Below are 17,582 nucleotides of genomic sequence, written 5' to 3' on the forward strand. Positions count from 1 at the left end.
AAAATTCGTAAGGAAAATTGATTATTATAATTAAACAGTATAACATTATATGAGATTCCAATGCGATATCATCATATTTTGTAACTTTTTACTTGAAGCATGGGTCGTAGCGGGATTGCGGCGTCATTTGATTTGGGTATGCAGTTCGGAGCGTTGAGACAGACATGAAGCAAGCGCTGGGCTGGAACTGCGGAGGTGCCACCGGTGGGCCAAAACAAGGTCCCATGTTGTAAGCACGAGGAGGTCCATATGTATTATCTAGAGGCGCTGAATATCTTCTGTGTGGGACGCCACATGTCATCATTGGGTTGTTCACTGGTCGTTGCATTCTGAATAAGGAAAATAAAAATTAATATTAAAATACTCCTGGTAAAGATACAAAGTTTCATAAGATCAGTCGCAGTCGAGGAAATATTATCAAACCAAACACGAAAAAGCGCTTTATAAATACTTACTTGTATAAAAATTATATATAAATAATGTATAACGTAATTACAAAGATTTATAACAGAAAGTCAAACAATAGATGTGCAGTTGTTAGCAAGTCGCAAATCTGTTTATGCAAAAACTAAATCGACAGCGGTATTTATACTGATTCCTTATCAGATTTTTTTAATCTGATGGTCAATTTCCTTCTTACGTTTATTTTTAAGTACAGCAATTCTATATATGGAAATTATATTAGTCGATAACATCAATTGTTCTAAAAATAAAATAAAGTTATGATATCAGAGATAAAAAAATATCAAATTGTGGTACAAACATGTTTGTCAAATAGTACATGTTGATCCAAAACGTATATATGCATATACAAACAAATTCTGTGACGTCTATGGTGTGATTTTAGCAAGAGTTAACCATAATAAGCCAAAAGAAGATTATATTTTGATTAAATTTGTCGCATTGCGGTTACATTGATTGTAAAATGACAATGCTTGATCGTTTTTGAAAATATACAAACAGCGAAATTTTTGCCGTCTGTCTGATAAGTAAAAAATCAACCTTTATTTAGTCTTGTAAATTTTGCATTTTCACCACCCAAAACATTTTTTTAAATAATTGTATGCAAATTATTTTAAAGGGGCTAACGAATTCAAAATGGGCCGACAGACGGGCAAGAGACAACGATAAATAATCACCCTTTTTACATGAGGCCTTATCAAAACCACGTAGAGAATGAGTGGACCTAACAAGCCAAATACGTATTCGGAATAATTCTCTATCTTCTCATTAATTGGGTTATAAATCATTTAATATGGTGATTATTTAAAAAAAAAATAAGTTTTACGACACGATAGCGCGGATTATATTAAATCTTATTATACTCGCATGATAAAGTAATTGGAATCAAATGGTTATTGTTGCCTATTGCCGAAAAGCAATAAAATTTGACTCATAGCTAAATTTTCCTGTTGACAGGTTTTTTGTATCGTTTTCTCAAACATTTTTTTTTAATTATTAGCAATAAATATATTTTTGCTAAATTTTATTATTTAAGATTAGAATATTCTTTGGATACATGACTCCACGATATTATCCCTTTACTGCGCGATATTCAAACTGAAAACGGTGAAAATTTTCAGTTACAAAGAAAACAGAACTTTTACGAAAGATGTTAAAAATTAGAAAAAAGATAGTTGGTATTGCGTTTTTTCTTTTTATCGCGTAAATTAGCACTACGTACCTATTTGTAAGCGTCCTCTTATGGGTCCGATTTTTGTACCACGGGATAAATTTTCTAAAAGGTAAGGAAAGCAGTTGCATTTGGGCTTTCACTCATGCGCTATAATATCTCTATAAGTCATCTCCATCTGCTACTACTCCTAGAGATTGGTCGCCGAATTCCGAATAAAACATTATACTTAATGATTTTAATTATTTCAGATATATTTATCAAATTAGAAAATTGTATTTAGTGTAAAACTGTAAACTGCAGAGCGAAATTTTTAATTTTACCTCAAATATTGATATAGTTTCATGTAATTACTGGTGCTACAGTTTTGATGGTTTTCCATAATTATAATGGAAACTTTAATATTAAATTGTGTAAAAACCTTCTCCTTATAAGGAAACGATGGCTTTGCCTAGGAGTCAGTCATTAAGAAGCTATTACCCTCTGCGTTTGGTAAAATTGTATGCCCATTTAAAATGTCAGTGTTTATTAATTAATATTTTTTCGAATCTGAAGTTCTTTTATTTATATCTCTAATTAATCAAAATCCTAACATCTTAGAACCATAGTACCGCTGACGGTGTACCGTGTAATGGTTTATTTAAAGGTGTGTAGTCAATACAGTATTTATAGTGACAATATTTCCACTGGCGGAGTTGAACACTAAGGTAGTGGTTGTTTTACTTCTATAAACAATGTATAACGAGAAATAAAAGAACAAAATTTGTAACTAGATAATATAACGATATTTTTTAAATATTATGAAATATACTTGTTAAAAATTTACAATTAAGTAAGTAACTACTATTTATCTATGATCCATAAATTCAAATTGTCAGTATTTACACATCCGTTCTTCCACAAGCACCTAAAATAATTGGTGCTGCGTCTAAGAGTTTGGTTTTGTCGGTTTGTCGTTTCATGGTATTATAAGAGCGAGGGAATAGAAAACGCACCTTTTACACACTTGAGCACTATAATATCTCCTGCGTAGCTGGCAATTCTTCGTTAATAATAGCTGTTGTCATAGAAATCGCACATGAAGATATCATTATTTGGTGACGAAAAATTTAAAAACCAAAGTTATATTATAAAAATGAAAACCGTATTTAGGCAATTAAATCGACTATTATTAAAATACATATAAGAGGTACTAACTATGAATTAATAACAAGACTGTATTTACATTCACATATTAGGTACAGCTTTTTGCAATCACTAGAATAACTAGAATCACTATAAAAAAACAACTAATTTATATCATATAACTATAAATCTGCACATCGCTATTAGCTGCCCAAAGCTTAATATACATTTTGATTATAACATAATATTGCTTTACAAAATTTTATTCACATATCTACTTCTTTATATAAAAATATTTTAAAGGAACTGTTACAGTTGCTAATTACTCGTTGAAGTATATATTTCTCTTTTTTATAGTCTACTCTGCTGTCTATTCATAGTGAATGAGGTCAAGCCTATAGGAGAGATGCATTTTTAAATATTTCTGAACGCAGCGATGCTCATAGAAAACGTTAAAATACACATCAAATATCAAGTATTACAACTAAATTTTCGAATAAACAAGAACCTTTTTAATACTTTATTTTACCCTTAATCAAAAATAATTAAATGAATTGTTAAAATTTAAATATATTATAGGTCCATTTAAATTCGCATTTCCTTAAAAATCACAATTATTTAGATAAACTAATATTTAATTTCATTATCTACAGTGTACCCAGTTATAATTACCATAAAAATATACCATAGACAGCTTATTTATTGCAATTCGTGAAACTCGGTACGTATAAAAAGTTTGTCAATAAGAAATTAGTATTCTTCTGATAACAGTTTACTGGTAAGAAAGAATAGAAAGAATATAAGAAAGAAATTGAACATGTTATTGTGTGCAATATCGTTAATATTCAAGAAATCGAATGAAAATAGTCATGTCAATAGCATAATTTTTTCGACCTACAACGACGTCACGTGAGCCTTTTCATAGTGAACATAACATAATCGTTTTAAAACTGTAGCAAATAGTTTTTTTCGTTTTGCGTTCGTCTGAATTTCATGACGTACCGACAAAATGATGGTCAATAATCTTTTAAAATATAAACGGCAATATAAAATAAAAAGAACTAAATCTTCTTTTGATTTAAATTAATCTTAGTTACTTTTACATAATTATCATAATAAATACGTTTAAAAAAAAAAGGTAATAATTCCCGATAAATTTTACCAAAGAACCTTTATAAACTACCATAGAAGGGTTTGGCATGTATGTATTCTGGACGTCATGACAACTGCGTTAATGGACATAAAGTGAAATAGGTTTGCAAGTAGGCGTCGACCGCCTGTTGGGTTACAAACCCCAAGTCGGACCAATAAAAAGTTATTGAGTTTTTCTGTCGAAGATTCGCAGTTGTAGCCCGGAGTCTAGAAGTATTATAAGAGTAAGGGAAATGCATGTGGGTTTGCGCACAAACTTGTCCATTATAATAAGTCCTGCGCAAGTGACTAATCTCTCTTGAGATTGTTCTCCTTGGCCGAATTTGGAATGTTGATATCCTCATCATCGTAGGTGAACTTCCGATGCGCTTGAATAGACGACTTACGGCGATTAGCGTGCTTAAAATCTGCGATAATAAGACTTTAATATTGGTATTACGATATACAAATAATAATAATAATATTATGCAACAAACAGATTCAAATATAAGGAGAAATAAAATACGCAATTTGTAAAAATATTTATGCGATTATATTATAGTAAAATATGAATGCATTTCTATCTATAAAGGATTTTTTGTACGGGCGCTAGCTTCTTTGTGTATGAGATCCTTATCTTTGGTATCTTCAGTGCTTTTATCAATAACCGCTAAGGGTATATTTTTTTCTTGTTGTATACTCTTATCTGGTTGTATATTTTGCAGTCTTCTTGTTATTAAGTAAGAAAAGAGTTGTAATAAAGCTAAAATGATGCCCGGAATGAGCCAAGCGTCTGACAGGGTCGACACAGTTCTTGCATAGAGTAATGAATACAGCGGCGATGAAAGGGTTTGCGTTGCCGATTCTAGTGCACCTAGTATGCCGTAGATTTTACCTGGAAAAAATATTTTCAATAAATAATCTATGTTTTGCGTCATGATCTAAAATATTATATCTAGATATTTTGTCAGATTTTATGTATATGATTAAACAGTCATGTTTATGATTGCGAAGATAAAATACATGAGTAGGAAATATTCCACCGGCGTCGAATAACATGATTTATTACATTTTAGTAAAATATATCTTTGTATTATTTTGTCTATTTGTAAATACAACAAAAGTAAATGTTAATAATCAATAACGTTTGTTCGTATTTTTTATAACAAAAGCAAATAATTCAACAAGATAATAACACAACATAAAAATACATTTATAAATAACTAGCCGCTACACGAGGGTTCACCCGCATTAAGCGTTCGTGCTCCATCCCTTTAGGGCTTAGCGTAATGTTAAATTGCCTATAAACTTCCTCAAGAATTGGGCTATCAAATGCAAAAATAATTTATCAAACACAACTGGTAGTTCCAGGAATGAGCAAAATCAAAAAACTCTTAAGTTGTTTAGCAAGCAAGCTAGCAATTATATTGGTATAAATTATTTGAAAAGTTATCAGTTACTTTCGAGCCAAGAAATGCTCAGTGAATAGAACAAGTTGACCTGAAGAGAAGATAGGTTATGATTCAAATCCGACCCTACACTGATGTGCTTAATTGGTATTTATAATTCATGTCGTGGTTGGTAGTAAAAAATATCGTGAAAAAACCTACATATGTTGGATCAAAGTGTGCCACTTATAAGTGGTAGATACAAACCGCACTAAGAAGAGAGAAGCTTAGTGGAATTAAAACCAAAGCGTGAAATTAATGAGAGAACGTCAGTGTGAGTGTCAAGACATTTTCAATTGTTTTACTTGAATCTAAATAAAAATACATATATTTATATTGAATTTAAAATAATGAAAATACTGGTCGGTCATGTAATCTAAATTTTTTTTCAATCATTTTGTAATTTGCAGCAATCATATCTCGCCCATTATTAGAGGCATTAACTCTTTATCATAAAATCACAAGTGTACAGCAAATGTATAATTCATAATTGAGCAATTAACGCATACTTTATATTCTGAAATGTACTCACACATAGGTAAACTACATAGCATGAACGATATCATCAATTATATGTATATATAAATTAAAATACGTGAACTAATGCGCTATCCTTTGCTACAAAAATCATATTCAATATTATCAGGTGTAAAGATAATGAATATATCATTGATGATATCAAGTGAAAGATAATTTATAAATAAAATAATAATTATGATGAAATTTCAGTAACAACATTTTTTTGAAGTATTCAAAACAAAGTTGGTGATACATAATTCAACGAAATTTGATATTATGTAATCTATAAAAGTAGTGGGGTTAGCTGGCGGATCAAGTTACTTTATAATTCGCTCATGCTGCTTGCATATATCTTATCTATAGAGATAAAATTGTATTATAGAAACATTAAGGTCTGCGTCTGACATGATAGCGCACAGCGTGCAAGTTCTTAAAAAATAAACGGGTACAATAATTATTGTTTGCCTCCTAGTTTGATGTCCAGTGTCCTATCGAGAAAACGAAGAAAATCCAGGTCTCTGAATTTTGCAGTTATCATTTTAACCTTTTTGATTTAGTTATATTTAAAAATAGTTTATCAATATTAACAATGCGAAAAACCCCAAGAAATAGTCTTAGTCCGTCAAAAAGTTCCAAATTTTCTTATAAATACAATGGCAATTGATGAAGCCGACACTTAGAACTCCAATATTCTGAAGGCAGTCTATTTACTTATTATTATTAGATATCTATACATATTGCTTATCCATAGGCCATACATAAAAGTGAGAAGTTAGTGTAAACTAATAGTATGGTTTCGAAAGATTCAAAACGTTATAAAGTTTTAAATAATAAAAAGTATTAAAACTAAAAACGTACCATTCAACTATTTCTAGTTTATAAATAATAAAAGTTGTAGATAAATAATAGACTGAACGCAGTTCGCTCCCGTTATCCGTAGTTCTCTCACACCGCGGCATTTTGCTTACTTTTTGCGTTATTATTTTTCTAGTCCTAACTTCTAAACGAAAAGTTCGATTCGAATAATTTACAGCAACAAATTCAATTTATTTTACATATATTATAGAAATTTACATGTATATAATCAATTTTTATTATAAACCTATTTAATTGCGTCAGGATTAATATCATAATATGAATGTCGTCATTTTTCGATTCTACCCGTATTTTTATTGACTTATTTGACTAAGAAACAGTTACTTTGATTTAACTGTAATATTCATATATATATATATATATATATATATATATATATATATATATATATATATATATTGCCTCGCGGACTTTTTTGAGTACCATAAACATGCAATACATTATTTTAGACATCATCAATAGTTTTCCGGAAAATATAAAATTAAAAAACTATCGAAATAGAATATTTTCCTGCGTTAAAATGGGGCCTACATTTTAAGTTAGACCTCTAGCAATAAATCGGTGAAAACCGCATTCAATTTCATGCAGTAGATTTTACATGCTCAATGCTCATTTTGCATGATTGTACATTCAGGTACAAACATACAGACAAAAATTCTAAAAACTGTGTTTTGGCTTCTGTTGCTTTAATAAAGACTATTTTTTTCAATATCTATGATGTACAGACATCGGCCTGTTACAAGTTTATTATATGTATAGTCTGTTCTCTTACGGTCGAATTGGCGTTGCATCGGATTATAAGAGTAAGGGGATATTGAGCTCACTTGTACTTGCTAACACTCTTGTGCACTATAATTTCTTCTATGTATTTAGTTTAAGTTTGAAAGCTATGGCCAAAATTAAGACAGGTGGACTGTTTCTTCAAATATGTAAAACCTTTGTTAGAATAGTCGGGAACTCTCCTAAAGCAATTTTCAACAACCTTACTACTTTTTAATTCCTGTTGGCTAACCGAGACAATACTGTGAGGAATTCTGAGATTTTAAATCAAGATCACATATTGTCATTGTATGTTAGTAATTAAATTGCAAAAAGTGAATTGGTTCGATGTGTATTTAACATTTACCAAAATAATAGGCATAAGATAAATTGAATTTGTTGCGTTTGGAACCTAAATAGAAATAAATATTTTTAAATAAAATAGGTAGGCGGACGAGCAAATGGGCCACCTGATGGTAAGTGGCCACCAACGCCCATAGAAATTGGCATTGTAAGAAATGTTAACCATCGCTTACACAGCCAATGCACCACCAACCTTGGGAACTAAGATGCACCCTTCAAACCGAAACACAATATCAAGTACTGTTGTCTTGCGGTAGAATATCTGATGAGTGGTTGGTACCTACCCAGACGAGCTTGCACAAAGCCCTACAACCAGTAAAAAAATTATTCATTTCTTATTCTTCTCAATCAGTTTCACTGCAGATTTTGTCGAGATTTTTACATATTAAATATGTTATATTATTAAATATGTTAAAACATGTTATATATAAGTTGAATCGACTATGTTAATAATAGCAGGTCTTTTTTATCCAACGATACAGCTTCTCATTAAAATACTTTTAAAAGTACCGTTCTGTTTCTTCGTTGCAAAAATAAGACATAAAAAATCATTAATTTGACATATTTGTTCTTTTAATTTGTATATTTCCTCTCGTAATAACTTACACCTCCGTATGACGTTTTAAATAAATGATACACATTTCACAAATAATTTTAATGTACTTCATTTAATTTATGAAGAAGTATTTTTTCATATAAGTGGTCACCACCTCCCATAGACATTGGCGATGTAAGAAATGTTAAACATTTCTTACCTCGCAAATACGCCACCAATCTTGGGAACTGAGATGTTATGTCCCTAGTGCCCGTATTAACATTGGCTCACTCACCCTTCAAACCGGAATGCAACAATACTAAGTATCGCTGCTTAGTGGCAGAATATCTGATGAGTCGGTGGTACCCACCCAGATGGGCGAATTAAACCAAAACATCCATTATTTTTGACCGGGATAGTCTTAGCGGGTAAATGTTACAATTGTAAATAATTGAATTATTGTAGGCTACCGTTTAGTCCAGTGGCGTAACTATAGGGTGGCAGAGCTGGCAAAATTTCACGGGCCACCCAAACGACCCAATGGGGTCCCCGGTCCGAGAGGCCACGAGCTCAGAAGTGTTAACATTTTTAAAAAAAAATCGTAAAAATTCAAATTTTATATAAGTAAGTAACAGCCTGTAAATGTTCCACTGGCTAAGGCATCTTCTCCCTTTTTGAGGAGAAGGTTTGGAGCTTATTCCACCACGCTGCTCCAATGCGGGTTGGTGGAATACACATGTGGCAGAATTTCGATGAAATTAGACACATGCAGGTTTCCTCACGATGTTTTCCTTCACCGAAAAGCACGAGATGAATTATAAACAGAAATTAAGCACATGAAAATTCAGAGGTGCTTGCCCGGGTTTGAACCCACGTTCATCGGTGAAGATTCACGCGTTCTTACTATTGGGCCATCTCGACTTTTAAAGTAGATACTTAAAATTAATTAAAGTTAGACAAAACTAAAGACTATATACAAATTCAAATAAATTATTAAGAAAACGATGTCAATCAGTTTTAGAACACACCCATCTGTTGTTTGATTTTATGTCGCAGTACTTTGGTGGCGTGGACGAGCTAGTGATTAGTGATGTTTTTCCATTGCAAAACTACAAAATATTAATGCAACCTGGATAAGGATTTCAGTTTAAAGCCAGTAGTGCTAAAAGATCAATTTCGAAACTAAAATTAAGAAAAATCTAAAAGATACATAACTATACTGTCTTAAAAAATAATTATGGCTCGATCTTTAAACTTTGATAGTTAAAAGAAAAAAATATAGATACTTTTCGTTAGTAGCTACGACAAAGTATTATACTAATGTAGTTCCTATCGTATTTATAATACTTTATATAAATAAATAAATAAAATAAAATAAATAAACTTTTAATATATATATTAATAAATAACTTGTTCATATAAAATTGTTATTTCATTAAAATTATGTGATATTTATGCTTTTGAAAATAAAATATATTTGATATTTAACTACAATGGACACAATATTGGTAATACTGTTGGGTAACTACTTCATACTTAAGTGATTTATTAAAATCAAATTACGGGAATGGTATAGTTACGCCACTGGTTGAGTCTTAATTTTATCAAAGTCAGTTGAGCCTATCAAGAATTATAACAACTTAAGCTGTACCTATATGCAATATATATTTATTTTATTATGCTTTACTTTTATGCTATATATATTGTTATGTTTTATGATTTTTATTATTCCATTCGATTAACCCAACAAAAACAAACAAACACGGATTCATGCAATTCTTGGCTTATTCTTTTTTAATTGAATAGTTACTCGTTATACATTAAAGTCTTAGTTCATTGTTGTCATAATAACATTTTAAGATTATAAAACAAAAATGAGTAATATTGTTCGTGTCTTTTCCAATATACGTGACATTAATTTATAAATATAAAATGATTAAATGCCTTTAAATATATTTAATATTTAAGCAATTGAAAGCGCTTTGGTATTTTGTTTTAAGCAACATTACCTTGTTCGGTGGGCAATATCTGTCTGTTTAGTAACGGTCGCTGGACAACTTGCGAGCCCTGAGATATGATTCCGATTCCAGGAACTGAAACAAATTAATGAATTTAAAATTAATATTTTAAATGAGATCTGTCTAAATATATTGCTTATTTTTTATATATATTTATGGAAATCGGTTAATGGAATTACATACCGCAATTTATTTAAATATATACATTATGGAAAATACACTGAACATGTAAAAGTTCAAAAATAAGTCCCGACAAAGTAGAACCAGCACTGAAAAGTATTCCGTGATTTTATAAGATTTATTATTAGATAAAATCGAGTTAATTCAAACAAAGCAGCGAGAAAGAGTTAGTAACATGAAACTTTTTAACTGTGCTCATTAAGCCCTTTCATTTTATTTTTTTATATACCTAGTATTTACCTACAACCTAATACCTTGTCTTCCATAGGGGTGGTACAAGTTACGGAGGAACAGATTAACATACAAACATACCGGCTGAAATCATATACTCTCCGTAGTCGGCTTAATAAACTAAATTTTTAAAATGTTTGCTCGCCAAAAATACTTATGTGACTACATATAAAATAGCACTTACTCAGAAATACAAACAAAGTAGTTGTAGCTGCTATGAGAGAGCAAGTGGCGAGCATGTAAGACATGCAGCTCAGGATACCCACCATCTCGTCGGATAGGCGGAGACGACGCTTCAGAACATTTAGTATCAGTAATGTACCTGGATTCAAAAAAAAAAACAAATATTTAGCATTACAGAATTATATATCCTTATTTATATGTAGGAGATTATTTTAATTATCAATTTAATGTTCCTCTGATCATAAAAATAATTATATTTTGTAAGTAATTCAATTAATTCTCTTTAAAAAATTATCATGATTAAATGGCAATTATTTTACAACTGTGTACCAGGTTTAGATTATGTTTATAAAGTTATATGTACTTACCAATAAAGCTAATTGTATTTCTGTAAGCGAGGAACGATCCGAACATTACATCATCCCAGTGGAACTTATATCTGTAGTACATGTACGCCAAGAGTACCTCCGCTAAAACACAAAATTAATTCATTGTCAAGTAACATTATCAAATTGTTTTAGAACAGCAAACAATGTAATAAATGGTTGCTTTTGCATCGGTCTAAGATAAGTGGACGGGTAGATGCGCCACCTGATGGTAAGTGGTCACCAACGCCCATAGACATTGGCGCCGTTAGAAATATTAACCATTCCTCACATCACCAATGCGCCGACCAACCTTGGGAACTAAGATATTATGTCACTTGTGCCTCACTTGTGTAGTTACTGTGGCTGGAACTCAAAAATACTAAATGGAAGGTACCTACTAAGACTTGCACAAATCTCGACCACAATGTCTCTGGTACGATCGAGAAAACATTTATTCAAAACTCAAAATTATTTATACAAATTAAAGTTTACGGAATCATACGGTAAGAAATAACATAATCATCGTTAATCATCAAAATCAACCAGTTAGTTTAAAAAAATAATCATGATTACAAAAATCACATGAATTTTCTATCTGACGTTAGTTTTTATTACAGTTATGTGAAGTGCAAATAAATTACTGGACGAATGTTGTTTCCGATTAAGAATGAATAAGTGAAATGACTACATAGATATACTCTTAATGAAACTTTTTATCGGATATAATTATCACATAGAGTTCAAGATGATGTTATAATTTAAATTTCGAACTTTAACTGACTCCTTGTAGAATTCATTTTCCAGAAGAATCACATTTAGCGCACATAGTTAATATAATTTGATTATTGAATAATCATAATTGAGTGGGCACAGATTTCGGTAATTTGCTGACTAAGTTCATAATAGGAAATTATGTATATATATATCCAGAATAATAAATACAAAAGATATTACCAGAGAGTAACACTCTGTCTCCAAGTCCCACTATCAACATAAGAAGAATAATGAGTCTCTTGTTGCCTTCTCGTTTTCTTAAAAGGCATTGTACTGCATTCAAAGGAAGTCGCCAGTTAAACACAGATACTTTGTTATCAGGGTTAACATTTACGTCTTTGACCATTATTATTACGTAAATCAGGGATGCCAACTGTAATAAAAAAGTTTGATCATTAATTCTACATTAATAAAGAAGAAATTTCAAAAAGAAGGATACATTTGTAAAATTATTGTTTTAGTAGATATTTCATACTATAACTATCTCTAAGTAAAACTGAAAATACGATTTAAGGTCTTGTTTAATTAAATTGCACAATACCTTAGTCGTACATATTCAAGCGTTGGAGCAGATGTGGTCCAGTGGTTAAAACGTATGAATCTCAACCGATGATCGCGAGTTCAAACCTAAGCAAGAACTACTGAATTTTCATGTGCTTAGTTTGTGTTTATAATTCATCTATATCGGTGATAAAGAAAAACACAGTGAGGAAACCTACACATGTCTACTTTCATTGAAGTTCTGCTACCAACCCGCATAGGAGCAGCTTGGTGGCATCTTATTCCATAAAGAGAGAGGAGACCTAAGCCCAGCAGTGGGACATATGGACACATAGGATTCACAGGCTGTTATTTTTTTTAAATATAAGTCTTACGATCTCGGTGTACCTAATGACGTTGTTACTTTATGATGTTATTCTTACTAATCCCACATTTAAAATTAACAATCTACTAGAAAATATGATTTTCGGGTTGACTTTAGAATACGCGTGTACGCTCGCTTCCGTGTTTATTGTGGCTTCTTTCGAAAGCTTGCACGAAACCCATCTTTATCACTAGTTTTTAAGCCGTCATATATGGTGAAACAGTCTCCTCTTGCTGTGACAAAGCGCTTCGCTATAAAATAGTGGTAGGACTGATCTTCTTACAGAGCCAGTGGCAATCGCGGTTCTATTTTTTTATAATTCTAACTTCTACCGTTAATGGAGTGACAACGGTAGGAAGATAAATTAAATAAGCCTCTGGCTACAGAATTCGAACCGACTCATTGATACCGCTAGAGTATAAATAACATAGTGATTATATTGAGTAATTGAAGCAGTTACCTGCAGGAATAAAACAAGAGGGAACACACCGTAGAATCCAAGGTGTCGGTACAGTTGGGGCCCGCTGACGGAACCAACCACATGAGCAATTTGTATTGCAGCTCGATGTGTTCCCATTGTACGAGTCACGTCGCGACCACTAGCGTGACATAGCTGTAAGTAATGAATTTTAAATTGAACTTTACTTTGTGGATATAAAACATGTACATAATACATTATAAGCAAACAGACACACGATCACCATTTTTAAACAATATGACTGAAATAATTCACCTTTGCTACATCTAAAAACTTAAAAAAATATATAATCATGTCTTTTTTTAGTTAAGAACTTTAATATTGGTGTAAATGAATTATAAAATAAATAACGTTACTAAATTATTAAACAAATTAAATAAAATTAACAAAATAAGTACCTATTATCATTCGTATATAAGAAAAGACTAAAAAACATTTGCATATATATGATCTTTATAGACTACAACTTGCCATATTAAATTTCCAATGACGTCATAGCGTCTATATGAGTAAGGATTCCTTTACGAATTATTCGTTTGTAGTAATCCTTACAAGCAATTGTATGACTTATCTATACAATTTAAAAAAATCAAACCGTTACTATAAAATTATAAAAAGTAGTATGAATTTAATATGTGACTTCAAAGTATGTAGTAGCAAGGGAAAATAAAGTACATCTCAAGCAAATATAAAAAAAAATCTTATATAAAATATAACAATTTCATATGTGTTAGTGATGAATTTTATTGTAATATTTTGTTTTAAGATAATATTTATGTTTAGAAATTAGACAAAATTGTTTCAAAAAAGTCAAACAACGATATATTTGATAAAGAATTCTTACATGCTTCAAATCAAAATACTTATCAGATTAATTATCCTAATAAGGGTACTTTATATGACAGATGTAGAGATAGTCGTATCAACCATATTTTTTAATTTATACATTTACGCTTTCGTTACACAAAGAACCGACAATATTGTATTAGGCTAAGCAGACAGGCTTAGATAGAAAAAGTAATAAGCGTAAAATATCATGTTCAAAAGATTTTAAAAACTTTAATATATATATTTATATATAAGTGAAATAATAAGTTAAACATCGCGAGGAAGTACCTATACACCTATGAATATGTTATAAGATCTCAGATGTGCATGAGTCAGAAAGAGTACATACGTACATACATACATACACTCGAAGAGTGAGAAGAGGCAGAGTTATAGTTATAAAACATTTTTTAAATATATCTTTTACAAACTACGCTCCGGTTTCGTAATGCTTATTACTATTTATAATTTTAAAGTATTAGTAATTGGTCTTAAACATTAAATTATAGTATAGAAGATAAATAAAACTCACATCGCCAATGTGACTGAAGGACGCTGCTAATAATAAACCGAAATTTCCACCCAGCGATATGGGAATTTGAACAGCGTAAAGTACTTGTGTAGTGTTAGCACCAGGGAATGTGAGCATTAAAATCACTCCTGTCGTCATAACACACATTCCCATTAAAGGTAAGACGAGTAACGGCTTCCTTCGTCCGCTGCAGTCGCTCCATGGACCCACAAATAACAAAACGATCGTGGAAATTAATAAGCCCACGAAACTCCGGCTCACGTTGATGCCGGATACAATAACTTGACTTTCTGCCTGGAATTTAAAATATCTTATTGTACTTACTAAATTTTGTATAGGAATACTGCAATGCATGTATATATTTAAGACGAATACTAGCTGCGACTTTATTTACTTCCACTACGTGGACCCAGTATCACCCATTTTTATCGATCTCCGAGGAATTCTTTGACATCCCAAAATGTCTATATATATAAAGGCAAATAGAAAACTGTTTAATACCATATCCTACTCTGTTTGTCAGCCGATTTTTATTATTCGTAGCTTTACAGTGTTGTCAATAAAAATATTTGGAAATATTAGTACAAAAAAATGTTATCCTCTAATTTGCAATAATGAATATGATAATTTTTTATCACTAGATATAACTAGATGCAGTCATCATTTTTTGTCATAATATTGAGTAAATACTATACAGAAGCTTTTGAGGAATTCAAATAAATATTTCGGTCACTGTGTGTTCTAAGTTCAAATTTTAATGATTGTATAATATTATTAATATAAAAGAAACGTGCTTAATCCTACTAATTATATTTCCCCCTTTATAATTAATAACTGTATTAAATATAAATGATAGTACAATCTATTGACTTATCTTTCTTTAACGATTTCAACTCAACCTTGTAAAAAGATGACTCGTTTAATTTATCACCTTAAATAGTAAGTAAACACAAACTCGATTATCAAATGTCCTTACATATATGTGCTTTGTGTAATTGTGTCATTTAGCCACGAGGAATAGTATTTCCGCTACCGTATCCGTTTATTCGCGTAGATAAAAAAATAATGACTTGATAATAATTTATAATTGTTAGGTGTTTTACCTCAGCCGATCGGAACTCTTCTCCGACACCCTTGTCACAGATCTCGATCGGGTAGCCCAAATCTACACTACAAGCTGTTCGTAAGTAAAAGTTTTGTAATGAAGTTTGACCAAGGTTGATTGCTATCATAGCACCAACTAGCGCTGGTTCTAAAATGATTCGCCATTTGTGTGTTGTTTTGGGAACTTCTTCTTTTGAAGATGTTGTTTCACTATTAAAATTTGTCGACCTGAAAAACATACCAATAGGAGGATTTCGAATACTAAAAACTATATAAATAATCATCTCCAAAAAACTTTCTTTCAATTTCATATATAATAAATAAAACAATCGAATTACAATATTACAACATACCTTAATTTTTCTAACTCCTGGAGATCTAAGGAACTTTCAGTCATATTTATATTTTATAGGAAAATATTATTATTATTGTACATTTCATTAATCACACACTATTTATTAGTAATAAACTAATTCAGATTTCACATCACAGCTATCATTTCACGAGGCGTGTTACCATTAACGTGTTGCTTCGGCTAATGTCAAATGATAAGATAGTGTCAGTATGTTTGCATATTGGAAACAATAAGAACTGTTTAGTTAACGAATAACTCTTTGAGTCCGACTCGTTGTATTATAAGAAAGATGCACTGGATACAACTGGTGAGATATTTGCTCAGCCAACCGAAGCAGCGAACTCAATTATAGCAATTGCCAATGATAGTAGGCATTCAACCGGTATAACATGTATGGATTGAGTCGTTGCGTCGCAGGTTATTGCGGCTATCAATGCTATTCACGCAGTTTCAATTGCTACCTAAATATATTAAATTCATGAAAAAGCCTCTTATTAGATACCCTCACATTAACACCTCCATAAATTATTTTACAAACATATATATTCATAGATTACACAATATGTATTTGTTAAAAAACAAATTCAATCAACAAATTTTCACTTTCTAATAAACATAATTATCTATAGATCGTATTCAATATCTTTAAAATGAAGGAGTGCTCTGCCAAGATAACAAATATCGGTCAATGTGGCTACAGCATTAACATGCTAATCAAACTGAAAATGATTATTGTATATCTCTTCATGGCTTATATCATTTTAGACCGAATACTACGTGAGTAATATCACATAATTGTAATGCTCGCGTTTAGCAAGTTGAAAATAAACAAACATTTTTACAAACAAGTAACAATATATTATCTAGATTACATACACAGTTGTTGGTACATCTTTAAAATTTAATTACAATTACGTTTCTTGATAATTATATAATTTATTTTTAAGTAGGGTCTACATTTTTAATATGAAATTAATTTTATTTACCTACCTGATACTATGTATAATTTCATTAACGAGGTATTTTTTTAAATTGAAGCGAGCTTAGTTATTTCTAATAAATGGACAGAACACAATGTACCGAATCTTGAGTCATTTTTTTTATTTTATGTTCAGAGGTCTACAAAACAAAATGACAATCAAAAAATTCAAATGATTACATTTCTCTTGATGTAGACACGACATGCGCTTTTGATTAATTGTAAAAAAAGCGTCTAGTCTATGACAGCAACAAAGCTCTAAGCTTATAGGTTTTTTTGATAGTTAAACAATTTAAAA

General features: G+C 30.9%; 1 protein-coding gene across 1 annotated transcript; it reads right to left on the reverse strand.

Annotated features, from left to right (window-relative positions):
- Positions 1 to 4,442: 4,442 nt before the first annotated feature.
- On the reverse strand, positions 4,443 to 16,618 carry LOC126772814 (proton-coupled folate transporter-like). Its single transcript, XM_050493404.1, has 9 exons — positions 16,304 to 16,618; positions 15,950 to 16,178; positions 14,847 to 15,140; positions 13,469 to 13,621; positions 12,324 to 12,516; positions 11,370 to 11,471; positions 11,003 to 11,140; positions 10,399 to 10,482; positions 4,443 to 4,784 (listed from the first exon to the last, which is right to left on the reverse strand). Exons 1-9 carry the CDS (start codon positions 16,345 to 16,347, stop codon positions 4,474 to 4,476), a joined length of 1,548 nt encoding a protein of 515 aa, XP_050349361.1. The 5' UTR covers positions 16,348 to 16,618; the 3' UTR covers positions 4,443 to 4,473.
- Positions 16,619 to 17,582: the final 964 nt, after the last annotated feature.

This window comes from Nymphalis io, chromosome 13 (assembly GCF_905147045.1).
Source record: "Nymphalis io chromosome 13, ilAglIoxx1.1, whole genome shotgun sequence".
NCBI classification, from domain to species: domain Eukaryota; kingdom Metazoa; phylum Arthropoda; class Insecta; order Lepidoptera; family Nymphalidae; genus Nymphalis; species Nymphalis io.